Source organism: Gracilinanus agilis, chromosome 1 (assembly GCF_016433145.1).
Source record: "Gracilinanus agilis isolate LMUSP501 chromosome 1, AgileGrace, whole genome shotgun sequence".
Classification (NCBI taxonomy): domain Eukaryota; kingdom Metazoa; phylum Chordata; class Mammalia; order Didelphimorphia; family Didelphidae; genus Gracilinanus; species Gracilinanus agilis.
In genome coordinates, this window is record NC_058130.1 from 750,095,009 (window position 1) to 750,122,829 (window position 27,821).

At 51.3% G+C, this 27,821-nt stretch overlaps 1 protein-coding gene across 1 annotated transcript in view; it reads left to right on the plus strand.

Moving 5' to 3' along the window:
- DHX37 (DEAH-box helicase 37) overlaps positions 1 to 24,694 on the plus strand; it is a 35,926-nt gene extending 11,232 nt beyond the window's left edge. The window contains exons 7-28 of the mRNA XM_044658736.1: positions 1,121 to 1,217; positions 3,203 to 3,316; positions 7,487 to 7,588; positions 8,072 to 8,186; positions 8,832 to 8,918; positions 9,198 to 9,271; positions 10,760 to 10,762; positions 11,404 to 11,548; positions 12,821 to 12,897; positions 14,258 to 14,490; positions 16,100 to 16,211; positions 18,102 to 18,208; positions 18,454 to 18,642; positions 18,940 to 19,064; positions 19,139 to 19,255; positions 19,938 to 20,110; positions 20,654 to 20,768; positions 20,896 to 21,033; positions 21,695 to 21,789; positions 21,917 to 21,990; positions 22,930 to 23,027; positions 23,917 to 24,694. Of these exons, the coding sequence (XP_044514671.1) occupies positions 1,121 to 1,217; positions 3,203 to 3,316; positions 7,487 to 7,588; positions 8,072 to 8,186; positions 8,832 to 8,918; positions 9,198 to 9,271; positions 10,760 to 10,762; positions 11,404 to 11,548; positions 12,821 to 12,897; positions 14,258 to 14,490; positions 16,100 to 16,211; positions 18,102 to 18,208; positions 18,454 to 18,642; positions 18,940 to 19,064; positions 19,139 to 19,255; positions 19,938 to 20,110; positions 20,654 to 20,768; positions 20,896 to 21,033; positions 21,695 to 21,789; positions 21,917 to 21,990; positions 22,930 to 23,027; positions 23,917 to 23,999 (2,473 nt within the window). The 3' untranslated portion in view covers positions 24,000 to 24,694. The remainder of the gene's footprint in view (positions 1 to 1,120; positions 1,218 to 3,202; positions 3,317 to 7,486; positions 7,589 to 8,071; positions 8,187 to 8,831; positions 8,919 to 9,197; positions 9,272 to 10,759; positions 10,763 to 11,403; positions 11,549 to 12,820; positions 12,898 to 14,257; positions 14,491 to 16,099; positions 16,212 to 18,101; positions 18,209 to 18,453; positions 18,643 to 18,939; positions 19,065 to 19,138; positions 19,256 to 19,937; positions 20,111 to 20,653; positions 20,769 to 20,895; positions 21,034 to 21,694; positions 21,790 to 21,916; positions 21,991 to 22,929; positions 23,028 to 23,916) is intronic.
- The last annotated feature ends 3,127 nt before the right edge of the window (positions 24,695 to 27,821 follow it).

Consider the following 27,821-nt stretch of genomic DNA (forward strand, 5'->3'; position numbering starts at 1 on the left):
CCCTGCTCTGGGCTTGGCACCAGGCTAAGCCGCTGACAGCGAGGGTCATGGATTTCTTCAATCCAGTTTATAGCATGATGAGATGCCCCAACCAGTAGTATGGAAGTCAGAAAAACTAACTGAATGTTGAGCTGCATTAGCTGAGGCATAACTGCTCGGAACAAGAAACCAATAGTTTCACTGGACACTTTGCTTAAGCCACATCTTGAGGATGGTGCCCAGATCTGGGTACACAGTTTAAAAAGGTCATTGATGACTTATTGAATAACCAGGTGGCAAAGGACGGGCTATACACGGATTGGTTGAAGGAGCCAGGGGTGTTTGGTCTAGAGAAGGGAAGGTTGGGGGGGTGGGGGGGGCAGGAAGGAGTGATAACTTTTTTTTTTTTTAACACTCTCACCTTCCATCTTGGAGTCAATACTATGTATTGGCTCCAAGGCAGAAGAGCGGTAAGGGCTAGGCAGTGGGGGGGTCAAGTGACTTACCCAGGGTCACACAGCTGGGAAGGAGTGATAACTTTTAAAGATTTAAGGGGCTGTCATGTGGAAGAGAGGTTAGACTTACTCTGTGATCCTCAGGGCCTGGATCAGGAGCAAGAGGTAGATGTATTTTCCTAATGTTGAAGAGAAGTGCATCTCTCATCTATGGAAGACTTCAGGCAGAAGCCACTGCCCAGAATTCTAAAATTGTCAGGGCCCCAAGAGGCCCTTTTTAGATGGAGACCCGAATAAGAATCGCCATCATGACACATCCAGCCAATGGGGTTTCAGTCTCTGCTTGAAGATGTCCAGCAGGGAGGGAACCTGCCCCCATTGAGGCAGTCCATTGTTTCCTACCTCAGACCTAAAGGAGGGCTTTTGCCCTCCACAGGGAGATATGGGAGAGACACACCTGAAGTGAGAGAGAGCTAGAAAGCTACACAACAGCCGAGACTGAGGGCTTCTTGGAGAGGATTTTTGAGTGACATTTGGGGCTCTCTAGCTGGCTGTGAGCTAAAGACCTTCTGACTTCAGTCTGAGGGCCGTGGGTGTAACATGGCTTTAAACTCCACTGTTTTCCTTGGGAGACATGATTGCCCGTGGGCTCTGCTGACTGGTGAATATGGGGGTTTCTCATGCAGGGTGGTTTCCTATCAAATCCGCTATGAAGGGAATGTGACAGAGGACACCAAAGTCAAGTTCATGACAGATGGAGTCTTACTCCGAGAGATCCAGAAGGTAGGCTGCTCATCATCTGTCCCGTCTCCTGATGTGGGGGAGAATTCACTTTTATACAGAGTTCTTGCCTGGTGTGTGCATGTTATATCCTTACAGGAGAATGTGAGTTTCGAGAGGGCAGGAAATGTCTCATTTCTGTCTGTCTGTGCTTGTGCTCAGCACACATGAGGCACCTAATAAGTGTTTTAAAAAAAAATTTTTTTTTTAACTTAACCCTTACTTCTGTCTTAGAATCAGTACTCTGTATTGGTTCCAGGGCAGAAGAGTGGTCAGGGCTAGATAATGGGAATCAAATGAATTTCCCAGGATCACATAGCTAGGAAGTCTCTGAGTCCAGATTTGAATCCAGAACCTCCTGTCTCTAGACCTGGATTTCAGTCTACTAATAAATGCCTTTTAAATTGAATTAAATTCTTGAGAGCTCTATATGGGGGAGAGGAATTACTGAGCTGGGGGAGAGGGGGTTGTGCCCAAGAAGATGCCTCTTAGTTGTTTCCCATGGGAATTCTTTCAAAAAGAATGGTGTTACACCTCCCCATGTCGTAGAAGGTGTTTTTCTGAGATCGTAAGTGACCAGCGACTCCTAGCATGGTTGTATGGGTACAGAGTTCTTTGGCATAAGATTATTGCTAGGTTCTAGAGCCCAGCTTATATCTGGAGGCATGAATGTTGTGTACTTGGCTGAGATCCTACTTTCTTCCTCCATTCTGAGTGCCAGATTCTAGGCATGGACGTCTATTGCTGTTGCCCACCATCAAGAATATTGTTCAATCTGGCCTTAACCTGGACCAATAGATCATTCCTCTTGGAGTCAGGAACACCTGGGTTCGAATCCCAACTCCAACCTGTATAGCCCCAGCTGTGGCACATGGAGCAAATTACCTAACCTCTTCTGAGTCCCAGTTTGCTCACCTATAAAATGGAGATAATAATATCCTCCCATAGTTATGACGTTCAGATGAACCAATGAATATAAATAACTCCAGAAACTTTAAAGTGCTATAGAAATGCCCATATTTTGCCATCAGTAGTATTATTATCAAAATTATTCATTTTGGGAGACCTCCCTGTTCCCTTTGTTCTCCTGGGATAGTCTGTCTAGCCTCTTGTGTCCTCAGCAGAGCAGAAGACCTGGGCTTCACTCCATGGTTATTTCCTATCCAGAGATTTGAGCCCATCTCCAGGCCTGCTCACTGCTATAACCATGTCAGGACCAGGCCTTCTTAACTTTTGGGCCTTCATTTTTTTCTACCAAATGAGAATAATCTCTCTGCTCCGCTCATTGGTCAGAGAATCACAAGATCTAACAGTTGTGTTTGCAGCTGGAAGGGACTAGAGAGGCCTTTAAGTCCAACCCCTCATTTTATTTTTTTAATTATTTTTATTTTTTTTTAAACCCTTCTGTGTATTGGCTCCTAGGTGGAAGAGTGGTAAGGGTGGGCAATGGGGGTCAAGTGACTTGCCCAGAGTCACACAGCTGGGAAGTGTCTGAGGTCAGATTTGAACCCAGGACCTCCCGGCTCTAGACCTGACTCTCAATCCACTGAGCCACCCAGTTGCCCCCAACCCCTCATTTTATAGAGGAATATACTAAGGCAAAGAAGGAGGTTCCTTGCCCTGGGTCACACGGTTATTGTTGGAGGTGGGATTTGAACCCAGGGCAGAAAGTGCACAAAGATCCCCTTTTGAGAAAGTGCTGTGTTCGTCTCAAATATTTATTATTATTAAAATTAAATGTTTTCAATAAGTTTTAATCACTTCAGTTTTATAGTTTGGATAAAAATGGTAAAAGCTTGTAACTGTCCTACACATGCAGCATAGTAGGCTAGTAATAAATGTTTATTGATTGATGGATTGATGAGGGATGTCATGGTGGCCTATTGCTGAGCCAGGAAGATGGTCCTGGGGTTAGAGGGAGGAGGAGGGCCTCCCTTCTTGTGAGCCCAATACCCACTCTGATATTTTGTCTCCTGTCTCTTCCCTAGGACTTCTTACTCTCCAAGTACAAAGTGGTCATCATTGATGAGGCCCACGAGAGAAGCGTCTACACGGACATTCTGATTGGCCTCTTGTCTCGAATTGTGTCTCTTCGGGCAAAGGTATGACAGCCAGGAGAGGGCAGGGGAGGAGAAGGTGCTGGGCCTTCCTGAGAGCTCCTTTCCTAATTCTAAGAAGTGACTTGCCCAGGGTCACACAATTGAGACGTGTCTGAGGCCAGATTTGAACCCAGAACCTCCCATCTCTAGGCCTGGCTCTCAGTCCACTGAGTTATCCAGCTGCTACCACCACCACCACCCCAGTTTGTTTTTTTTAAGTAATATTTAATTTGATAAGCAGCATTTCATAGGGAACAGAGATTGGACTTCTGAGTTAGGATGGCCTTGGCTTACATTCTGCCTCTGACACACACAAACTGTGTGACCCTGGGAAAATCACTTAACTTTCAGTTATTTTAGTTTTGGAGGTAAAAAAACGCTAGGGCTATTGGGCCCAATTCTCTCATTTTATACATGAGGAAACTTAGGCACAGAAGTTTAAGTAACTTACCTGGGGTCTGAGGCAAGATTTGAACCCATGTTCTCGAGTCCAAGTCCAGCACCATCCTATCTGTTGTGCTGGGCACCAAAAGCTGGAAGGGACCTTATTTTACAGAGGAGAAAATTGATCCCCAAAGAGTATTTGAGTTAGAATTAGACCCAGCTCTACTGACTCCAGAACAATTTTTAATTTTTATAGGTGTATCTATAATATTTTTACCAGTTTTGTGTTTTAACATTCATTTTCCAAAGTTATGAGTTCTAACTTCTCCCCTCTCCTTTCCCTGAGATGATAAGTAATTTGATCTAGATTCTAGATTATCCATGTGTGATCATGTAAAAACATAATTCCACTTTGGTCAGGTTGTGGAAGAAGACTCCTCAAACAAACAAACAAGAAATCCCACGAAGAAAATATAGTGAAAAATAGTATGCTTTGTTCTGCATTCAGGCTCCATCAGGTCTTTCTCTGGAGGTGGAGAGCATTTTCCATTAGAAATCCTTCTGAATTGTCTTGGTTCATTGTATTGCTGGGAACAGTGATCAGATTCACAGCTGATCATGGACAGTCACTTCTAGTAAGCTTCAAGTCCACTGAGCTATCATCCTATCTGGACACCTTCCAGAGTTCTGGGTGCATGCACACAGCTCCCCTTGGCAAGGATCTCTTGATTATTCAATTAATTAATAATTGGGGTTATTCCTTGCCATTAATTCTATTATGATTACAATTTATTATTATAATATTGGCCATCTAATAGGATTACATGCAGAAGTTATATTCCCACAAAATGTTAATAAAACAAATTATTATATCTTAATTAAAACAGTTTAACTAAGTTATCTTTTATGGCATCCCCTCAATTTCCAATTCTTTGCCACAACAAAAAGAGCTGCTGTTCATATTTTTGTACAAAGCAAGCAGCTGGGTGGCTCAGTGGATGGAGAGCCAGGCCCAGAGATGGGAGGTCCTGGGTTCAAATATGGCCTCATACACTTCCTAGCTGTGTGACCCTGGGCAAGTCACTTGACCCCATTGCCTAACCCCTACCACTCTTCTGCCATGGAACCAATACCTAGTATTGATTCTAAGATGGAAGATAAGGGTTTTTAAAAAAAAAAATTTTTTTTTAATGTATTTTTGTACAAGTTGATCTTTTTCCTTTCTTTTGGATCTCTTTGGGAATACAGACCTAGTATTGTTGGGCCAAAGGGTATGCCCACTTTTATAGTCCTTGCCAACATTTATTATTTCCCTTTTCTGTCACATTAGCTAATTGGATAGGTGTAAAATAGTACCTCAGAGTTGTTTTAATTCACATTTCTCTATTAGCGACTTAGAACATTTTTTCATATCACCAGATAGCTTTGATTTCTTCATCAGAAAACTGCCTGCAGAACAATTTTTGAAAAGAATTATTGATGTCTTTGGTCTTTCACACCAGTTATTTCCCAGTATTCGGGTATCTTTCTTCTCTCTGTGCCTTCCCCTGTTTGAACTTTTCTTTGTAAAGAAAAGGAGTTTTAACAAGACCCTCTGGCAATGTTTGTAACATTCTTGTCCTGTATACACCTCCCTCTGCTCCCCCCAGAAGGTGGAAATATTCTAGTTAAGATCAATTTTTTGTTAACAACCTAATTATCATTGATAGAAAGTGTATAAATAGAGAAAATAAGAAACAAAATCCTCTACAAAACATCAACTGTAAACCGTTCACACTTGACTAAAAGGGGCTTAAAACTCTCTCTTTTCCGTGGTCCTCAGGGTTTTTTCTGTTCCCCAGGGATAATTACTAATATGGAAAGAATCTTCAGATTCTTCAGTTACTGTCTCCATGCTCTATGTTTGTTCTTTTGCTTTCTCTTGACTCTTCATTTTGTGCCGATTGGATTCAGCCAACCTCTCTTCAAGGGCCTCCTGGGGGCTGAGCCCTGCCTTGGCCTTGCAAGGGCCTTCTGGGTGCTGTTTGGTTGGAGTTGGGGTCATGCCTCCCCATCCCAGGCTTTTGGGGCCCTTCCTTTGTTCCATATGTGAGTTTCTGATTCCAGCAGTCGCAGGGATGCCTGGTCCTGAGTCTCCAGAGCTTAGCAGTTGCTGGGTAAATAAGCCAGTGGTCTCTAGCCTGCCAGAATTCCCCCTTGTTCCCTTCATCCTCCATGCTGATTGCTTTGTAGTACATGGAAGCTTGAGAAGGCCAGGGCCACTGGGCAGTGGCTAGAGGGAAGCCATTTGTTTATAAGCACCCTGCTTCCTTGCTTTATAACCTTTATTTAAAAAGGGGAAAACTATTTTAACTGACTCCTCTGTAGCTATATCAGTGGGTGAGTGGGAGCCTTCTGGGAATTTTGGAATATCTAGGTTTGTTAAACCATTTATACATGAATGCAGGGGAAAAAAACAACAAACAATTGAACGCTTACTGTATGCTGATCTTTGGGCTAAGTGCTGGGAATACAAATACAAAAATAAAGACAGCCCTGCCCTTCAGAAGCTTGCATTATTTTAAAAGATAGATTTTTGTTTTGTTTTCATATTGACTAGATTTCCAGATCTTTCCCCTGCTCTTTTTCCAAAAAGCCATTCCATATAATAAATAGTTTCGTTTATTTTTAAACCCTTCCCTTCTGTCTTAGAATCAATACCGTGTATCAGTTCCAAGGCAGAAGAGCGTTATGGACTAGACAATGGGGGTTAAGTGACTTGCCCAGGGTCATACAGCTAGGAAGTGCCTGAGGCTACATTTGAACCCAGGACCTCCCATCTCTAGGCCCTGTTTTCTGATCACTGAGCTACCTAGCTGCCCAATAATGAATAATTTTTAAAAAGAGAAAGAAAAAAATTTCAGCAAATATGACTACCTGATCAAAAGATTATGACATTACCTGCAGTATTCCATATCTGGGGGTGGGGTCTGCCCCTCTGCAAAGGAGCCGGAGGTGGGGTCTTCTCATTTCTCTTATTGGGGCCAGGCCTGGTCTTTCTGGTCTTGCACTTCCTGTTCTTGGTTCTTTTGCACTCAGGGCTCTTTCTTGTGCCTTGTGGCCCTCCTAGTTCTGCTGACCTGTATGTCCTCTCACATCAGCTTCTCGGGGTTCCTAAGGACCTTCCATTTTCTTGAGGCAGTGGTAGCTGCCTGGTAGGAAGAGGGCAGCCCCAGGGGTACTTCTGCTGTTTGCCAGGACTGATTCAGTGATGCTTCTGGAATGGGGCAGTGAGGGTGAGAGGGGAGGGCCAGAGGATGTTGTGGTTGCCTGGAAGGAATCTGCCAAGAATGGCATCAAGCCTGGCTGCAGTGAGCCAAGGGCCCCGTGAGGTCATCCCTAACCAGGACGTAGGGCTCCCGGGTTCCTTAGGTGGAAGCATGTGGCCTCTGGTCTAGGTAAGTGGCTGGTAAAGACCAGAGCTGGAACAAAACTTAACCCTTTGGTCTTCTGTTCTTGGGTTCAAGTCTTGCCCCTGGCCCATCCTGGCCGCATGGCTCTGCAAAGTTACTAAACCTCTCTGTTAAGACTATAAAGATGCAGCAGAAACATGGATCCTCATTGTGGGAGAGCCTCCTTGTTGAGAAGTTCCTTGCCACCCGTGCAGTCTCGGGGCCAGACTGTGGTCACCTTCTGTGGACCTCCTAAACGTTTTCTGAGCCTGGCCAGGGCCCCTCAGCAGGTCACTTAGGCCAGGCGTCTCGTGTGCCGGCCCTGGTGTGACTGTGGTGGGTCTCTGTGTCTCCCCAGAAGCAGCAGCCCCTGAAACTGCTCATCATGTCGGCCACACTCCGTGTGGAAGACTTCACCCAGAACTCGCGGCTCTTCTCAGTGCCTCCCCCGGTTGTAAAGGTGAGGTTCCTCCCAGCCAGGCCAGGCCCCCTTGTAGGTTCCACTCTGAGGGCCTGGCCTGGGCAGGAAGGAAGTGGGGGGCAGTCCCTTGCCAGAGACCCTGGAGAACATTCTGCACCGACTCTCCTGGTGCTCAGAAATCCAGGAGTCTGGAGTTGGTTGGATCATTTGGGGGATTTGGGATTTAGGAATGCCTCTGGCCCTTGGTGGGTCACTCGGGCCCAGCTTTTCCAGGCCTCCGTTTCTTTTATCTGGAACCCCGACCTCTAAGGTCCTGTCTGCTCATGAGGCAATGGGGCAGTGACCTTCTGTGGTAGTAAATTGGAAGGCCAGAGAAGTGGCATGTTCACATTGCCCACTTTGGGTGGGCAGGGTCCCCAGGGAGCAATGGGGAGCTCACTCCTTCCTGGCACTGCCCATTCCCCTTTGAGGCAGCCCCTGTGGGCCCGTGGCCCAACAATGCCCGCTTGCTCTTGTTGCTAGGTGGATGCCAGGCAGTTCCCCGTGACTGTGCACTTTAACAAGAGGACGCCCCTCCAGGACTACAGTGGGGAGTGCTTCCGAAAAGTCTGCAAGATCCACCGAATGCTACCTCCAGGTGAGGTACCGCCCTAGACGATCCTCTTCCTCCTTTGGAAGCTGTGATCCATGGTGTGGGGGAGGCTACCCTGTCCTAGAGGGCCAGAAAAGCTGGGCTCTGTCACCAAGAGGCTGTGTGACCTTGGGCAAGTCACCTACCCTCAGTTCCCTCTTCCACAAAATGCCTTTCCCTGCTCCTCACTCCTCACATCTGTAGAATAGGAGTGACGGTACTCATCCTCTCTCTGTAAGATGATTTCTCAAAACATCAGAGCAAGAAAAGGACTGTAAGGACTGGCTTGACTGATCCCTACTTGAATCAGGACTCCCTAATAGAGGCCTCTGCAAAACCAGCAGTGCTGCACTCCCTCCCCCCATCACTCCTGGTTATGGGCTTTCTGGCTAGACCAAAGAAGTCCAACCCCTTTCCCATGGGAGGCCCTCCCTGCCCCTGAACACCCTCTTCCCCTGCTCTAACAGCCCCAGTTCTTTCAGTTGTGAACTTGTTGAGGTAAAAGTGCTCCAGCGAGGCCTGCAGGCTCTACAGAGAACACCCACTTGGCCTCTGGGCCCCCTGCCTGGCACCAGCTGGTGGGGGTGAGCAGCTCCCACCTCGTGGCCTTCAGACTCTCACATCATTGGCTCTTGTTCTTCTTCCCCCAAGGAGGTATCTTGGTGTTCCTGACGGGGCAGGCGGAGGTGCATTCCCTCTGCCGGAGACTCCGGAAAGCCTTCCCATGCTACCGAGGCAGCACCAAGGGTATGCCAGCAGGACCCCGGGGCTCATTAAATAGCGAATGGCTGAGGGACAGGACAAGAGAGGAGCTCTTCCATGTGTGCCCAAGGGGTCTGTTGGGACATTGGTGTGGGCAGTGGGACCTGGGATATTTGTTCCCCAGAGAAATTGGCAGCTTGTGCCTCTGAGGCTACCATGTCCGGGCCTGGGCAAGGGGACGGACCATGTAAGGCTACCTGCCTTATTGAGGAACGAGCAATCAAACTCTTGCTCTCTCTTGTTTGTTTCTTAAAGGAACAGAAGAGAAAGAAGATTCCGTGGAAGAGATGAGAAAATTCAAAAAGTCTCGCTCTAAGAAGGCCCCTGCGGTATGTCATTGGCTCTGTAGGTGGCCTGGGAGGGACCAGGGGCCTCTGTGCAGCCTCAGGTGCCAAAGAAGGGTCATCTGGGCAGCCCTTTCCCAGGCACAGCTCTGTGCCCTTGCCTGATCCCTGCAGCTTCTCCAGCACAAAAGCCAAGACTGTCCTGGGACTTCCTACGCCACATGGGGCAGGCACTGTGGCTCATCCTTGACCTAGATTTAAGAGAGACTATGCCCCAGGCTGCGTGGGTGCTCCTCTGCCCCTCTGCCAACGCTCAGCCTGGGTGCTCCTCTGCCCCTCTGCCAACGCTCAGCCTGGGTTACTCCAGAAGCCAGAATCTTAAATATTTCCCAAGTTACTTATAGCTTCTGGATGGGCCCTTTCCTCAGCTTAATTCAACTTAGTTCAGTTCCCTCAACACCATGGTCCTGTAGGAGAAGCTCAGCCTGGGCATACAGGTCCTAGGTTTAGTTCCCACCTTTGACACTTAATGCTAAACTTTGTGAACTTGTTCAAATCCCTTATCATTCCTGGGCCTCAGTTTTCCCATCAGTAAAATGAGGGAGGATGGCCCAGACCTCAGATCCTATTGAGTGCCTGCTGTGTGCTGGGACATACAGACACAACCAAAGTAGGCCGTGCCCCCAAGGAGCTTCCCTCTGGGACCACACGTGTGGCCTTCAGCTGCTCTTACCCATAACAAGCGCCTTTCCTGACCTGCAGCTTAGATTTGTCCTGGACCCACATTCCCGGGTGTGGTTATCATTTTCAATTATATCATTTCCATGAAAATCAGACCAAAATGCTTTAAAAGTATCTAAAGCATTTAGAAGTCTTTTCCCTTTTGAACCAGGCTGATCTAGCATGGACAAAGGGCCCTTGGGAGGTCAGGTCTCTCCCTGCTAAGGGCCGGACTTACAGGATCTCCTGGTGCTGGTGGGGGCTGGGGCAGTGCCTAAGGGCCAGTAGGCGCCACCAGGCTGAGCACTAATGCAGAAGGCATTAATACTTAATGCTCGAGTGGCTCCTTGGGGCTGCCCATAAGTAAGGGCTGGTGGCTCAGCAGGGCTGGCCCCTGAAACACAACTCAGACCACAAGGACGTTGGGAAGAGAAAGCATTTTCCTTCTGGGCAGGTGATGGGAAGTCCAGCCAACTTCTCATGCACCCTTTTCTTTGCCCTTAAAACCACATAAGCTTTTTGAACTAGAGGAAATATTTGGGCCTGGTGTGTGAGGATTGGACACCAAGGTTGATAAAACAGATATTCAAGACTTTGGGTCTCTTTTTCAGCCAGAGGTTCTTCTTCTCCTGGGCTCCACAAACGTGGGGAAAGAAAAAGACATCCTTCTTTTCCCTAATCTCTGACTTGGGAGTTCTTAAATTTTTTTTTTTTTAACTCTTACCTTTTGTCTTAAAATCAGTACTATTTCAAGGCAGAAGAACAGGAAGAACCAGGCAGTTAGGATTAAGTGACCAGGGGTCACACAGCCAGGAAGTGTCTGAAGACTAGATTTGAACCCAGATCCTCCCATCTCCAGGACTGGTGCTTCATCCACTGAGCCACCCAGCTGCCCCAGATCTTAACTTTTTTGTGTGTCCTGGGCCTTTTGGGCAGTGTCTGTTGAAACCCATGGACTCCTGTCAGACTCACATTTGTAAATGCATAAAATAAAAATATAGTCTAGGGCAGCCTCCTTGGCATCAGTGGATGGACCTATAGAAAGCAAAGCTAGAAACCCTGGGCAATGTGTGATTGATTACCTGATGGTTGACTGGTGCCAAAGGAAACTGTATTGAAATAAAGTCATCAAAATATATTTAAAACAAACAAATTCTTAGACCCAGGTTAAGAGCTCCTGGTCTAACCAAAAGTGAACCATTTGCTTCAGGGATATCCCAACCTTATTGTGAGTCGAGGCCTGTAAGGCTCCATCAGAAGGACAGAGGGCAGCCTGAGGGGTCAAGGACAAAAGAAGACAACCACATACACAAACCCATCCCCCCACCCCATCCTCCCCGCCTTTAGCCCAACGTGGTGGCTCATCCCTTCTGTCTATTCCCTCTTGTGTATCTCTCCCTCCTGGCCCCTGAGGCTTCCTGGGCAGAGAGCAGTACTGGGCTGTCTTCTCCCTGCAGGCCTTGCCCAGGATTGATCTGGATAATTACTCGGCGATGCCCGTGGATGAAGGCGATGAGGACAGAGAATCGGAAATGGATGAGGAAGAGGACGCTTTGGGATCTGACCTTGATCTAGACCTGGGAGATGGAGAAAACGAAGAAGGTCGAGTGTTTTCTCTCAGAAATCACCCCCTGCAACAATGCTTCCCTGCCCTGGCAGTGGGCTTTACTCTGCTTCCAAAGCAAGCTGGCTTTGTTCCTGCCACCCATTTCTGTGGAATTGCCCACTGGTTAGGGCTCTGGGCTTCTGGCCAGGAGGGAGCTGGGTTTGAATCCCCCTTCAGATACTTCCTAGCTGTGTGACCTTAGGCAAATGACATGACCTCTTTGAGTGTTGATTTATCACCCTCCCTCCCAGATCATTGTGAAGATGGGCTGAGATAAGGCCCAGAAAGTGCTCTTCGAACCTTAAAGAACTATGATAATGTCAGCTGTTACTCTAATGTAGTAGTTAGGGCACTGACCCTGGACTCAGGATGACCCAAGTGCAAATCCTGCCTGAGGTGCCTATATCACTTAACCTGTGTACCTCAGTTTTCCTCATCTGTAAAATGGGGATAATGTCACTTAACCTCTCAGGTTACTGTGAGTAAGGATCAAATGTGAACATTTCTGTACTATATAAGTGCTAGCTGCTATTATTATATTGTTAGGTGACATGGTGGTACAGCGGATAGAGCTCTAGACTTTGAGTCTCACACAGTCCTGGGCAAGTCAAAGAATTGCTCTCAGTTGCAGTTTCCTCATCTGTAAAATGAGTATAATGAGAGCCCCATTATTATTACAGGGTCATTATGAAGATCAAATGACATTGAAATCATAAAAACGTGAGCTTTGAGACCAAGGACTATTTCGTGCTTGGAATCTTCTGCCTCCTTCCTTCTCTGGCTTCTGTCAGAGCTTAGCTGATGCCCCAGGAAGCCTCTCCTCTTTCCTGAATATTTGGGTTGCAATAGGGCGAGGACTAGAGGGAGAACTGAAGGCTCAGGTATCTGAGATAAAGATAGCAATTACAAAAATGATTGTTCAGTCATTTTCAGTTGTGCCTGACTCAGTGACCCCATTTAGGGTTTCTTGGCAAAGATACTAGAGCAGTTTGCCATTTCTTTCTCCAGCTTATTTTATAGAAGAGGAAACTGAGACAAACAGACTCACCTGACTGAGACTAGATTTGAGCCCAGGAAGATGAGTCTCCCTGATTCTAAGCCCAGGGCGCTCTGCTGTACCACCTAGCTGCCCCTTAATAATGAACAATATTATTTACCATTAATGTTTAATTACATACTGTTAGTATTTGGGATGCCGTCTCTGAGTGTGGGGAGCCAGTCTGTCCAGTCCTTTGTCCTGACCTCGGCCCATTTGTTTTGTGTCCCAGGTGAGAAGCCAGATGCCTCCCTCCCCCTTCACGTGTTGCCGCTCTATTCGCTGTTGGCTCCAGAGAAGCAGGCCCAGGTAAGAGCACGCGAGCGCACGGCAGCCCCGGCCGCTCTGGGGGCCTCCTGGACCTGCTCAGAGCCGAGGGGCATCTCCCCGTCACCAGGACCTCGTGTCAGATGGAAGTTAAATCAGTTTGCCTTGGTCACATGGGGCCTCTTTTGAGTGGGATTTGTTTGTTTCACTGGGATCCCCCCCATCTGTTATAAGGGTTTCTTTTTCTGTTTTGGAAAGGGAGGAGGAGGCAGCAGGAGATGCTGTTATTGGAGTTGGGAAGCAGTGAATTTGGGGTTAAAAGCCCCGAGTTCAAATCCCCATTCTGCCTTTTACTAGCTGTGTGACCATGAACCTCTCTTTCCCTTGTGGCCTCAGTTTCTTCTTCCATAATCCAATAAGGATTAGATTTGATGGATGACCTTTAAGGACTCTAGCTCTAAATCTGTGAGCCTTTTGGACAAGATGAGACAGCCAAGGTTGGAATCTTGGCTTTGCTACTTCCCTTTGGCCTCTGAGGTCAGGACCAGAGCAGTGGGTGGAAGTTGCTGGAGACAATCCTATTTGGCATGGATGTATGGGCCCCAAGTAGAATGGGCCTTCTTGCCAAGGAAGCTGGGTGGGGGTGGTGATCTCCCACATTGGAGGGCTTTGGGCAGCTGATCAATGAGCATTTATTTATTTTAGAATCCTTCCCTTTTTAGATATGATTATTAAGTGGTGGTTCCAAGGCAGAAGAGAGTAAGGGCTAGGCAGTGGGGGTTAAGTGACATGACCCGAGTCACACAGTTAGAAGTGTCTGAGGGCACAATGGAGCCCAGGACCTCCTGTCTCTAGGTCTGACTCTATCCACTGAGCCACCTAGCTGCCCCTCAGTAAGCATTTATTAAGCTCCTGCTTTGTGTCAGGTGTTGTGCCAAGGGCTCGGTATTTAAGGGGGGGGGGGCAAAAAATAATCCCTGCCCTCTAGGAGTGCACAGTCTTGCTGGGGGGAGACAGCTATATGCAAACCACATACATGCAGGATAAACTAGAAAGCACCATCAGGGAGACTGGGGGAAGGAGATGGGCTTTAGGTGAGCCTCAAAGGAGGCCAGCCTTGGACCATCACTGTTGGGATCCTCCAGGTGTCCCTGGACCAGGCAGTCGCTGAGGCATTGGACATCTCATGATGAAACCTCAGCATGATCCATACTCCGAGCTTGATTTTTCTCAGGAAAAATATGGCTCATGCCCTTTCTAGCTCCTTGGGGCTGGACTTGAGTCAGTCCTTCAGGACTGGAGCTCCCGTCTTCATTCTCCCCGCCTCAGGTCCTCAGACCTCCCCAAGAAATCCCTGGGTCTGGGCCTACCCTGGAGCTCTCATTGCTTCTCTCCACCTCAGGTGTTCAGGCCTCCCCCAAAGGGCCAGAGACTGTGTGTTGTAGCCACCAACGTGGCTGAGACGTCCCTAACCATCCCCGGCATCAAATACGTGGTCGACTGCGGCAAAGTCAAGAAGAGGTTTTACGATAAGGTGACCGGCGTGTCCTCCTTCCGAGTAACCTGGGTGTCCCAGGCCTCGGCTGATCAGCGTGCTGGGAGAGCTGGGAGAACAGAGCCGGGCCACTGCTACAGGTAGGGAGGGAGCAGCAGGAGAGGGCAGAGGGGGGACTAGAAGGGGAGAGAGCCCTGAAGAGGGAGGCCGAGGACCTGGGGCAAGTCACTCTGGGCCTTTCAGCTCCTGACCTGTGAAATGAAGAGTTTGGACTTAGAGGCCTCCAAGGTCGGTCTCAGCTTGTAGCCAGGGTCTTTTGGTTGTCCCCAGGGATGTCTCCTGACAGCACCTCACTCTTCATCTGGCTTTGCTAACCTTTAAAAAATAAAATAAATAACCCTTACCTTTTGTCTTAGAATCAGTACTGAGTATTGGTTCCAAGGCAGAAGAACAGTAAGGGCTAGGCAGTGGGGGTCAAGTGACTTGCTCAGGGTCACCCAGCTAGGAAGAGTTGGAGGCTAAATTTAACCAAGGACCTCCCATCTCCAGGCCTTGCTCGATCCACTGAGCTGTCCCTTAGCTAACCTCTACACAGCACTCTAAGGTACTTGATCCCTATCCCAGCTCTACGAAGGAGGTGCTGATCTTATAGATGTGGCAAATAAAGCAGGTGACAGACCAGTGATTTGCCTGAAAGTTCCATGGCAATCAAGTCGGAGTTGGCATTTGGAACCCAGGCCTGTAGTCAGTTCTCATTCAAATAAACGCTCTTCCTGAGTTCAAATCCAGCTTCAGACATGCACTAGCTATGTGACTGTAGGTAAGGCACTTCATCCTACCTGCCTCAGTTTCTTCATCTGTAAAATGAGCTTGGAGAAGAGCTTGGCAAACCACTTCAGTAACTGCCAAGAAAACTCCAAATGGGAACACAAAGAGTCAGACACGACTAAACAACAACAAAGTGAAACTCTGAATTTTGGGTATTTACAGCTTGGATTTTTGTAAGCATATATTAAAGTTAATCCAGTAGTACCAATCCTGCCTCTCTCTCTTACTTTAGAACTCCATTCTCATTCCTGTGTGCTTCTTAAATGTTTTATTGGGGCTTCTGGATCTCCCTTACAGCTTGCCCAAAGAAAATAAAAACCCTCCCTTGATAAAAATATAGACAAACAAAAGATAATGTTGATAATCTCTAACTTCTTTCTTTTTGGCTGCCTGGCCCAGTGGTTAGAGAGATGAATGTGGAGGCAGAAAAACCTAGGACTCAATTCCCCTACTGATACTTTTTGGCTGTCTACTATTCCTCAGTTTCCTCTTCTGTAAGATGGGGAAGATAATACCTGGGCTTTTGTGACACATGGAATAATTTGTGTAAACCCAGTATCATGTGGGCAGGAGTGTAGAAGCTAGTATTTTTTATTTTATTTATTTATTTTTAAGTCCTTACCTTCTATCTTAGAATCAATACTATATATTGGTTCCAAGGCAGAAGAGCGGTAAGGGCTAGGCAATGGGGGTTGACTTGCCCAGGACCACACAGCTAGGAAGTATCTGAGGACACATTTGAACCCAGGACCTTCCATCTCTAGACCTGTCTCTCCATCCATTGAGCCACCCAGCTGCCCCGAAACTATCTTCTTAGGACTGAACCTTGAGCCCCCTGAGTAGTGAGGGGCACAGGGTACCCAGCAGAGGGAGGCACAGAGTCTGAGCCAGGGCTTTGACCAAGCTCTCTGTTCCCCACAGACTCTACTCGTCAGCTGTTTACAGTGACTTTGAGAAGTTTTCTCCCCCTGAAATCACCCGGAGACCCGTTGAGGATTTAGTCCTTCAGATGAAATCTCTGAACATAGAAAAGGTGAGAGATGGGAGAATGTCCCAGGAGGGAAGGGGGGGGTGTTCCCCGAAGAAGAGGAGAAAACTCTGTGGACCATTCCCAGCTTCCTGCTCTCTGCCAGGCTGAGGCTTCCCTGTGGTCAGAGGTCATTTTGGAAGGAGATGCACTTTGGGCATGGCTGGGGGAAACCTTGTTCTGGGTAACTTCTGTGTCAGCGCCTGGGTTAAAGGAAGTGCTGGCTGGCTTTTCTCTTCTGGACGTTACTCGCCATGGAGGGAGATGGCTAAACGCATGCAGTGACAGTGTCAGGCTCAGAGAGATTTCATAATGTTGGCTCATCCCCACAGCGGGATTTACTAGACATGGATATAAAGTTTTCTATGTTGGGATTAAAAAGTCAAAAGATTTTATTTTATTTTTTTATTTTTTAATTAAACCCTTACCTTCCATCTTAGACTCAATACTGTGTATTGGCTCCAAGGCAGAAGAGTGGTAAGGGTGGGTAATGGGGGTCAAGTGACTTGCCCAGGGTCACACAGCTGGGAAGTGTCTGAGGCCGGATTTGAACCTAGGACCTCCCATCTCTAGGCCTGGCTCTCAATCCACTGAGCTACCCAGCTGCCCCCGGGGCCTACCCCCCTCCAAGCCAGTCACAGAGCAGGTGATCAATAAATACCTGCCTGTTGATTGATTGATTAATGGTAACCAGGATCAACACTGGGAGCAATAGAAAGAAGCTGCGGAGAAGCAAGTCTTGACTTGATAGCTGGAAAATGTTTATTCATAATGAGAGATATCTCGGGGGGGGGGGGGTGATGACCAGAGATGGGTTGGCCTGGTAGTGCCATAGGCTACAGAGAGCTCCCAAAGGATGAACAAAGACCATCAGATTTCACGGGAGATCTCTGGTGGAGGCAGCTGGGTGGACAGCCAGGCCTGGACACAGGAGTTCCTGAGTTCAAATGTGGCCTCAGACATTTTGTAGTTGTGTGACCCTGGGCAAGTCACTTAACTCCATTGCCTGGCCCTTATTGCTTTTCTGCCTTGGAACTGACACACTGTATTGAGTCTAAAACAGAAGGTAGGGAGAATGGTGACCAGTAACTTTGGGGAGGGCTGTGTTTGTTGGATCATGAAATTGGAGGCCATGTGGCAGAGGGTTAAATGTGAGGGGAGACGCAGAGGTTGCAAGGATCCCCAGCTTTTTCCAGGGCTTGGGCTGAAGGGCGGAGCCCTGGCTCTCGGGGTCAGGCGTGGGGGGGACCCTGCGGCTCGGGAAAGGTCGAGGATTAGACAGAGTCTGGAGGCTGCTGATGGGCCGGGAAGGTGGTGAGGGAGGGGACCGGGGGGGGTCCCCACGTGTGCCCAAGCCCCTGCGGGGGTGACTCCCATTCACACAGCCTCTCTGTGGAGGGGGCAACCCTGGATCTCCACAGACAGTATCCCGTCGGGCATCTGCATTTCTTGACACTGGCTCGGCCGGCAAAGGTCGTCAAGAAGCCTGTCAAACGGGCCGAGAGCCGAGGATGCAAAGACAAAAAGTTGTCTTTACTGTCCAGGATCTCCGTCTGTGGGGGAAACAGTTTGCAAAGAGCTGTGTTGGGGCAGCCGGGTGGCTCAGTGGATAGAGCCGAGTCTGGAGATGGCCCCGACGGGGCCTCAGGCACCTCTTGGCTGTGTGACCCTGGACAAGTCTCGTAGCTCCTTTGCCCAGCCCTTAGTGCCCTTCTCCCAGGGAACCCCAATACACAGGACCGAGTCTGAGAGGGGAGGGAGGGGTTCAAAAAGTCACAGCTGTGGCCAGGAAGGATAGCGTGGAGAGAGTGTCCCAGGGAGCCTCGAACCCGGCGCCCCTTCTCTGGCCTTTCCCTGCCTTCTTTCTCCTCCTTTTCTTACCTGCATGTGTTTTAGGTCGTCAACTTCCCGTTTCCATCCCCTCCCCCCCTCGAGGCTCTGGTCTCCGCAGAGGAGCTGCTGATCGCGCTCGGGGCGTTGCGGGAGCCCCCCCAGACTGGAAGGTATGTGCCTGCGGCGAGGCCCCCCGAGGCGAGGGATCCGGCCTGGCTGATGCAGCGGCTGGGACTGGCCGCGGGATGGGGAGGCCCGGAGGAGGCCCGGAGGAGGCCCAGCTCCACACTGGCCGGGAGCTCCTGGTGCGCCTCCTCACCACCATCTGCCTCAGGCGGCCCCACTGAGCCTCTCCTCCTGGCGGCCTCCCTGACGCCCAGCAGCACCCACGGCGCCCCCCTTCCCTTCTCCCCAGGGTGAAGCAGCTGCAGGGGGCGAAGCTGAGCTGCCCCATCAGCCCCCTGGGCAGGACCATGGCCACCTTCCCCGTGGCCCCCCGCTACGCCAAGATGCTCGCCCTGAGCCAGCGGCACGAGTGCCTGCCGTACGTCATCACCATCGTGGCCGCCATGACCATCCGTGAGCTCTTCGAGGACTTCGACAGGTGGGGCTGCTGGCACACGTAGCCGCTCTGTCTTACGTGTGTGAGCTAGCTGTGCACACGTGCACATTTTATATACATGCATGTGCAAGCGAAGCACCGACACATGTACACACGCACACACGATACACAGAGGAGGCATACACACACGAACGACACACAGACACAGGCACACAGCCGGGCTGGGATGACACGTCTGTACATGTGTGTATGCATGTGCACACGGGCTCCCCCGGAGGGGCCTTGCTGGGGGGCTGGGAGACCTTGCCTCTGTCATTGGCGTCTGGCCTGTGCTTGCAGGCCGGCGGCCAGCGAGGAGGAGCAGGCCCAGCTGAAGGGCAGGAAGGCGCGCGTGTCGCAGGTGCAGAGGCTGTGGGCGGGCCGCGGGCCCTCGCTGAAGCTGGGAGACATGATGGTGCTGCTCGGTATGTGGGGCTCCCCGGCCCGGCCCGGCTCGGGGATTGAGGCCAGGCCTGAGCCTGCTCCTGCTGTCCCGTAGGCGCCGTGGGGGCCTGCGAGTTCTCGGGCTGCACGCCCCGCTTCTGTGACGCCAACGGACTGCGCTACAAGGCCATGATGGAGGTCCGGCGGCTTCGGGGGCAGCTGACCACCGCAGGTACCCGCCTCAGCCCCTTCATGGGGGTCTCGGAAGAGCTGGGGGCTCCCCCACCCTGAGCCTCTGAGCCTCTCCCTTTCCTGCTCCCCCACCTCCATGGGGCTCCGGCACACAGCCGCCTTTGGGGGATAAATGGGGAAACCGAGGTGCGCAGAAGGACGCCGTAGCGGCTGCAGCTGACCACCAGTCCTCCGAGCAGTCTGGGAGCAGTGGCCAGCTCAGGGCCGCTCCTCGCTCACTGAGAGTCAGGCAGAGCAGACAGGCTGGCCGGCCTACCTGCTGGGTGACCCTGGGTGAGTCACTTCCTCTTGGGGCCCGGAGCACCTACAAAGACAGAGTGTGGTGCCAGGCACTGTGCTGGGCAGAGTATCTTCTACCTCCTCTGAGCCCCGCAGCCGGGAGGAGACGCCATTATTATCCCCATGTTACAGCTGAGGAAACGGAGGCAGCGATGAAGGGACTGTCCCAGGGACCCCACGGGAGGGACTGCTCTGAGGCTGGAGTCTCCGGTGACTCGAGTCCAGCTCCCTCCGGAGGCCTTTCCACAGCCTCAGCTGAGTCAAGGATGGGGCAGATCCTCATTTTTCACCTGCATTAACCAAGGCTGGGGGGGCCTGGGAGGTGTCAGGGAGCAGCCGGGGCTTCGCTCTTCCCCTCCCTAGTCCTGCTCTCTCCTGCACAGTGACCTCCCTCGGTTCACACCCGGGCCTCTTTGTGGACCCCAAAATGAAGCCCCCCACCGAGGACCAGGTGACGTTCCTGCGGCAGGTGGTGCTGGCCGGCCTGGGAGACCACGTTGCTCGGCGTATCCGGGGTGAGGAGCTCCTTGATGGAAAATGGAAGAACGGCTACAAGGTAGACCCCAGCCCCCCGGCCCAGCCCCCAAACCCCCGCTGGCGTCTGGTGCCAACAAGCACTTCCTGGCCTTCAGTCTCTCCCCATGGTTTGGTCAGAGCCCAAGTTCAGCCCAGGCTGCCGCTCACTGTCCTCCGAGGCCTCGGGGTCCGGCCCCTTCTGTCAGGCCCACTCGTGGTCATCTGTCCGGCCGCATCTTCTTTTCTGACCAAGGCTTGGCCTTCTGCCCCCTCCTTGGTGTTCTCTGGAGGTCTCTCTGGGCCTCTGTGACCCCCCTCCGGCACAGCCGCCTCCTCCTCTTCCCCATCCCCAGAGCCACTGACCACAGGCAGCCGTGCTCAGGTTTCTGGGCGGACGCCTGCCCTCGCGCTGGCCCGTCGCCCCGGGCTCTGACTGGGGAGGCCCTGCCCCACGGGGAGCCCCGGCGTCCTGTGAGCCGCTCACTGCGGCTGTCTGTGGGAGGCCTGGAGTGCCGAGGCGACCTCCTCCCCAGCCTCCCCCCGGGGTGTAAGAGTGTGTGATGGCCGTTTCTCCCTCGTGTAGACGCCTCTGCTCGACGAGCCGGTCTTCATCCACCCCAGCTCAGTCCTCTTCCGAGAGCTGCCCGACTTTGTGGTCTATCAGGAGATCGTGGAAACCACCAAGATGTACATGAGAGGTGCGGGGGGGACCCAAGGCCGCCCCGTCTGAGCGCTCCCTTACCCGGCCGTGCAGCCGTCCTCCCTCTGCGGGAGCCCCCATCCTGCCCCGGCTCACGGCGGCCCCCGGCATTGTCCCGTCTGCAGGTGTCTCGGCGGTGGAAGCCGAGTGGATCCCGACCCTGCTGCCTTCCTACTGCCACTTCGAAAAGCCCCTGGAGGAGCCTCCCCCGGCCTACTGCCCCGAGAGTGGCCGCGTCGTGTGTCACCGGGCCAGCACCTTCTGTGAGTGAGGCCGGCCTCCCCGCCTCCAGGCCTCATCTCGGGGAGGCTCAGAATGGCTGCCACAGGAAGGTTCCCGGCGGTTCCTCTTCTGCCCAGCCGCCCCTTCCATTCTCAACTTTTTTCTTTTCTTGGACATCCTCATCTTTTGTCTCAGGATCACCCCCAACACAGGAGAGCCGTGAGGGGCGGGCGGGGGAGGGTCTTGTCCAGGCTCACCCAGCCCCCAAGTGTCTGAGGCCAGATCTGAGCCCAGGACCCTGGGCCCGGCCTCTCCCCGGCCACCCAGCTGCCGCCTCTGAGGACGAGGCGTCTCCCCCCTCGGTCTATCCTCAGGCATGTTTCCGGATGTGCTTCATGGTTTAAAGCTGGGATTTGAACTCATGACTTTAGTCTACGCCTCTCTGTGTGCGGGGTCCCTGCTTTCACATTGGTCCTTACGCCTGGGGGGGCAGAATTTACAGTGATTTTCCCATTCTGTTATCTTACTGCGAGGGAAGCCTTCGTTAGAGCTCCGGCCCTCAGGAAAGTGGCCTGGAAAGGGGGGACCTCAGAGTCTGTTAGACCTGCTTGGCGGATCAGAAACCGAGGCTTAGGGGTGTGACTTGTTCTGTGGGAGCTGCTGCGCCGTCTAAGCCCTTCTAACAGAGCTTTGCCCCCCCAGATCGCGTGGGCTGGCCACTTCCAGCCGTGCAGGTGGACTACCCCGAGGGCCTCGAGCGCTACAAGCACTTTGCCAGGTTCCTCCTGGAAGGAGAGGTGAGGGACCAGGGAGGTGGGGGGGGGGACCCCGGGTGTGAGTGTGGCCCCGTCTTGCGAGGGTGCCCAGGCGGGGCAGGCAGGCCCCAGGGCCAGGGCTCAGGCTGCCTCTCCATCTCCCCTTTAGGTCTTTGAGCCCCTCCGCTGCCACAGGAACTGTCTCCTGTCCAGCCCCAGCACGATGCTCAAGACCTGGGCCAAGTAAGTGGCTTTTGGGGGAGTGGGGGGCAGGGGGCAGGCCCTTCCTGGTCCCCCTCAGGCCCCCCATCCTCGCGTTCACCCTTCCCTTTGGGCTCAAAACCAAGATGAGCTACAAGTCCCGAAGCAGAAGAGCAGCGAGGGCCGGGTGCCCGCACAGCCAGGAAGTGTCAGAGGCAGGTTGGAACCGAGGACCTCCCACCTCCAGGCCTGGCTCTCTATCCGCTGAGCCACCCCGCTGCCCCCAGACCTGGCTCAGGCTGTGCCAAGCTCTGGGCCTGGAGTTGGGAAGACCCAGGTCAGCGTCCGCCCTGTGAGCTCAGACAAGGCCTTCACCTCAGTTTGCCTCAGTCTCCTCTCCTGTGAAATGGGGTGGTCTTGAGGGGGCGATTGTAAAGCCCGGGGTGGTGCTAGAGCCCCCACTCAGCCACAGAGGAGGCTGGGACCAGAGGGACGAGCACAGGAGGCCTCCTAGGGACACACTGGGGGCACCCACAGGCGCACTCAGTCCCAGCGTTCAGAACCATGAGGGCCCCCCAGTCAGAGGAGAGATGGGGGAGGCAGAGCCCCTCTTAGCTGACAGGAACAAGCCCCGCCCCTTCCTCTTTTGCACCCCTCTGCCAGAGGCTCGGGCACCTCTTGTCCTGGGCCTCTCTGGGTGCCCTTTTGTTTACAGAATTTAATTAAAATAACAACCACAACAAAAGCCCTGAACTTGGTGGCAGGAGATAAGCATGAGAATCCCACCTCTGGCATTTGCCATGTGATCAGGGGCATCCCTGAATCCCTCAGCCTCGGTTTCCTCTTCTGTAAAATGGGGAGAGTAACAGAGGCCTCCTCTGGGCTGGCCCAGGGCCCCGGGGGGTGAGGACGAGCGGGCATCTCTGGCCAAGGTTGGTTCCTGGGTTTCACTGGTGTTGGGGGGTGACTCTTGACCTCCAGGCTCCAGCCCAGGACCGAGAGCCTCCTGAAAGCCCTGGTGTCGAGGAAGGCAGATTGCCGGAACGCTTTACAAGAGGCCTGGAAGCAGGAGCCCACATGTGAGTATTGTCTCACCCAGAGCACAACTGCCCAGAAGCCGGGGTTCCCTTTATTATTCTCCCTTTAAGAAGAATGAAGAGGGGCAGCTGGGTGGCTCAGTGGACGGAGGCCAGGCCTAGGGATGGGAAGTCCTGGGTTCAAATGTAGCCTCAGACACTTCCCAGCTGTGTGACCCTGGGCAAGTCACTTGACCCCCATTGCCTAGCCCTTATCGCTCTCCTGCCTTGGAACCAATACATAGTATTGATTCTAAGACAGAAGGCGAGGGGCTTGAAAAAGAAAAAGAAAGGCAGCCACAAAGGGTGCTGGTGGATAGAGTGCTAGACTGAGGATGAGGAAGTTTGGAGTTCAAATTCTGCCTTTGACACTTACTTTAGCAGCAGAATTTGATGGGGAAAAAGCTGTAAACTTGGTGGTGGGAGATAAGGGTTTGATGCTCACCTCTGACACACCAAACCCCTCAGGCTCACTTTCCTCATCTATAAAATGGGGATGATAGAAGCAGCTCCCTGCCGGGGTGGTTGTGAGCATCCAGTGAGAGGGCCACATAGGGCGCTTGGCGAACCAGAAAGCTCTCTGTCCGTCAGTGCCAGCTGTTCCCCGGGGCTGGCTCACGATTACTTCCCCAAGGCTGGCTCGCACTGATGTATCTACAAAGCTCTTCACCCCGTGAGCCAGCTTTCTAGATCCCCGTTTTCCAGATGAGACAAGCAAGGCTGAGACCTGCCTCAGACCAGTGGTGTGAGGCAGGACTCAAACCCATATCTCCTGACCCTCGAGTCCAGAACTCTCCCAGGGGCCTCCCTCTGTCCCAGAGAGCCACCCTGCTCAGAGGAGAGACCCCCAGCCATGCCCACTCCGGGTCCCTGATCCCTGGGCTCCTTTCAGATCTGCTGTCTGAATACTGCGAGTGGCTCCCCCAGGCCTTGCACAGCGAAGTCTCCAGACTTTGGCCTCCCTGTCGGCCCTGAGCCTCCAGGATCCCATCCCGGCTCTCCTGGGTCAGTGAGGTGCCCACCTCTGCCCAAAGGATTCTCTGCTCCTGGATGAGATGGACGGGGCCCCTGGGCATGGCGCTAAGCCCCTCCAAGGGGGAAGACTCCCCTTCTGCAGCTGCCTGACAGAGCGTGCCTGGGGAGCAGCTGTGCCACCTCCTCCTCTCCTTCCTTCCCCTCTCTGAGCCCCCAAACCCTGGCCCTGCCTCCCACCTCCCACCTGAGAAGCCACAGCGGCTCCCCATCGCCTCTGAGACAACGTACATGGGGCGCCTTCCCTGCGGGGCCCGGCCAGCTCATCCCCAGATGGATTGCACTGGCCGGGGCTCTGTGCCGGCTGCCCTGTGCCTCACCAGCCTGACACCAACCCTGCCCCACATTTCCCTTTTCTGTCCCTCCGAGCTCTGCAACTGTTGGGGCTCAACTCCGTCTTCCAGAGGCCTTTTCCAACGCCCTGGTTTTAGTGTCCAACCCCCCCCACCCCCAATGTAGTCTGGATTGAATTCACTGACTGTACCGGGGCCCCTCGAGGGCAGGAACTACCTCATCTTTATAGTTAGATCTCCAGGGCTCAGTGCAGCGTCTGGTTTAGGCTGAAACTTTGTCCTTATTATATTGTTTTTTAAAGATTCTGAACTTTCTATCTTTCTTCCTAACTTAAAAAAAAATGTAAACCCTCCTGTCTGTCTCCAAAGCAGAAGAGCAGTCAGAGCTAGGTGTTTGGGATCAAGTGACTTGCCCAGGATCACACAGTGAGGAAGTGTCCAAGGTCAAATTTGAACCCAAGATCTCCTGTCTCTAGGCCTCACTCTCAGTCCACTGAGCTACCCAGGTGCCCCCTTTTCTTCCTGCCTTAATGGGACTGAGTATTCTCTCATCTCTTCTCCCCTTTCCCATCACCTTGTGTTCTAAACCCTGAGAGCAAAGGGACACAATTCACACTGTCTGCAGTTGCCCATCCCTCGCACTATAAGGACTCGATCAGTATTTCCTCAGAGAATCCCCCCACCCCAGTGGACCCATTCCCACACCCCCCAGTGCCAGCTTCCCTCATCGGAGAGGTGGGCCTGGAGGGGAAGGCTTGCCCTGCTTTTCCCCATTTCCCTTTTGTCGCATTTGGTGGCAGGAGGAATGAAGACCAAGAACGAGCTTACTATTGAGAAGGAAATCCCTATGATGCGCTCTGATGTAAATAGAGACTTGGTTGAAATAAATATATTTAACGAATACTCTGGCTTTTGGAATTTCTGCTTGTTTCATGGGGCCAATGGTACAATGGAAAGGACGCGATGTGGAGAAGACCTGGGTTTGTTGTAGGAAAAACAACCCAAAGTTTGGAGCAGGGTCTCGGCCCAAGAACAGGAGGCCCAAAACCCTGTTCTCGTCCAGAGGTCTGAAAGTCTGTATCTGAAGAAGAAGAAGAGGTTTAGGGCCATGAAACAGCTGCAGAGCCGGTGGAGTAGTCCAGCCCTGAGCTTTCTGGGGCATTCCTGGCGGAAAACTGCAGCGGAGGAAAAGTACAAGTGATACACAACAGTACAAGATGGATGGAAATACAGAACAGAGCAGTGTAAGACCATCAGAACTGATTAATGATATACAGCGCTTAAGGGCTCAGCCGTACAGATTTTGTAATCTATACCTGGCTACTGCTAAGAATGCAGGTTTTGCAATCAATGCTTAACTAGCGCTAACTGGTAAAAAAAAAACTCCAGAGCATGAGAGTCCCACTTCTATCACTGCCCACCTCCATCTGGTTCATATATTGGTTCTGCCCCTCACTGTCCAAATCTTCAGGCCTTAGTTTCCTCATCTGTAAAAAAAGAAGTTATCGGTCAAGGGGACTAGAGTTGGTGACTGGGTGGCCCAGGGGATATCGAGCAATCAATCACTTTAATCCAGCACTGTGGCCTGTCAAGAATACTTTGGATAACCATCCTCCACCATATTATTAGCAAGCCTTCCCACCTTGGCAGAATCTACCACTTTATATGCATGTCATCCATCTAGGCCTTCATCGTTGGAGAAAGGGGCTAGACTTGGGTTTAGAGGGAATTCCCTGTGCCATTGCAGGGCAGCACCTCAATAACTGAGGGGCTAAGAGCTGCAGTTCTTAGCCTTTTCTGTGGCCTGTGGACGCCTTTTGTGGCATGACAAAGCCTATGGACCTCTTCTTTGGGGAATTTTTTGTTGTTTTGTTTTTCAAACCCTTACCATCTGTCTTAGAATCAATATTATATATTGGTTGTAGGGCAGAAGAGTGGTAAAGGCTAGGGAATGGGGATTAAGTGACTTGCCCAGGATCACATAGCTAGGAAGTTCAGATTTGAACCCAGAACCTCATACTTCTCAGTCCTCAGAACCACCTAGCTGCCCCCCCCCGTAATGTTTTTAAGTGCATAAAATAAAAACATGTAAAATACTCTGAAAAATATTTGGATAATGAATGCAATAAAATCAGTTTTCTTTGTATTCATCCACCATCTTGGCAACTCGATACAAATTGTTGGCATTTATTTATTCGTTTGTTTTAATTTTAAACCCTTAACTTCTGCGTATTGACTTATAGGTGGAAGAGTGGTAAGGTTAGGCAATGGGGGTCAAGTGAATTGCCCAGAGTCACACAGCTGGGAAGTGTCTGAGACCGGATTTGAACCCAGGACCTCCTGTCTCTAGGCCTGGCTCTCAATCCACTGAGCTACCCGGCTGCCCCAATTGTTGGCATTTTTTAAAATTTCACAGACCACCCAGAAATCTATTCAGGATCCCCATCTTTAAAGAATTACAAAGAGGGGGCAGCTGGGTAGCTCAGTGGATTGAGAATCAGGCCTAGAGACAGGAGGTCCTGGGTTCAAATTTGACCTCAGACACTTCCCAGCTGTGTGACCCTGGGCAAGTCACTTGACACCCATTGCCCACCCTTACCACTCTTCCACCAAGGAGCCAATACACTGAAGTTAAGGGTTTAAAATTTTAAAAAAAGAATTACAAAGAGCACCAAGGAATAAAAAGATATGCCCTGGAGTGCTCAGCCAATGCTTCAGAAGCAGTATTTGAATCTAGGCGGTCTATGGGTCAGGGACCAATTCTCTTATCCCAGCAACTGTGGGGCCTCTAGCTATGTAATTTATAAAATAAGACAATATATGCATATGGATTGTCATTGGCTCAGCAATCTATATGCACATGCAGTGTATTTTTCATGCAGATACACATTGGTTTATATGTATATGTGTTTTACATACATGCATATACATACACACATATGTTGAGATACAGCACCGAAAAATTTAGTGACCTGGATTCAAATCTAGCCTCAAGACACCTTCTAGCTGCGTGACCCTGGACAAGTCACTTACCCACCCCCCCCCATTGCCCACTGCTTTTCTACCTTGGAAATGGTACTGTATTTATTCTAGGACAGAAGGGAGAGGTTTAAAAAAAAGGTGCCAGTGACCACCATCCTAGGGAATCAGGAGAACGAGATGCCCAATCCCTGATCCCCCATCAGTATGGATACTGTTGCTTTCTTGCAGCTATCAGGCTCAAAGTGGGGATGAGACAGAGCATCCCCATGGACCACGGTGGAACCAAAGCATCTTCAGCCCCGCCTGCTGCACAGAGCCCTCTGGCCACTAGGGGGCCCTCGCTCTTTCCTGCGGAAAACACATGCGCAGAAGTCTCTGACCGCTTGAGGAGAGGGCCTCGCTCTCGCTCAGCCGAGAACGCCGAGGTGCGTTGCGCTTTGCTCTCCCTTGAATTTTAGGCTCATATTTAAGGAGGAAAAATCAAACGCAA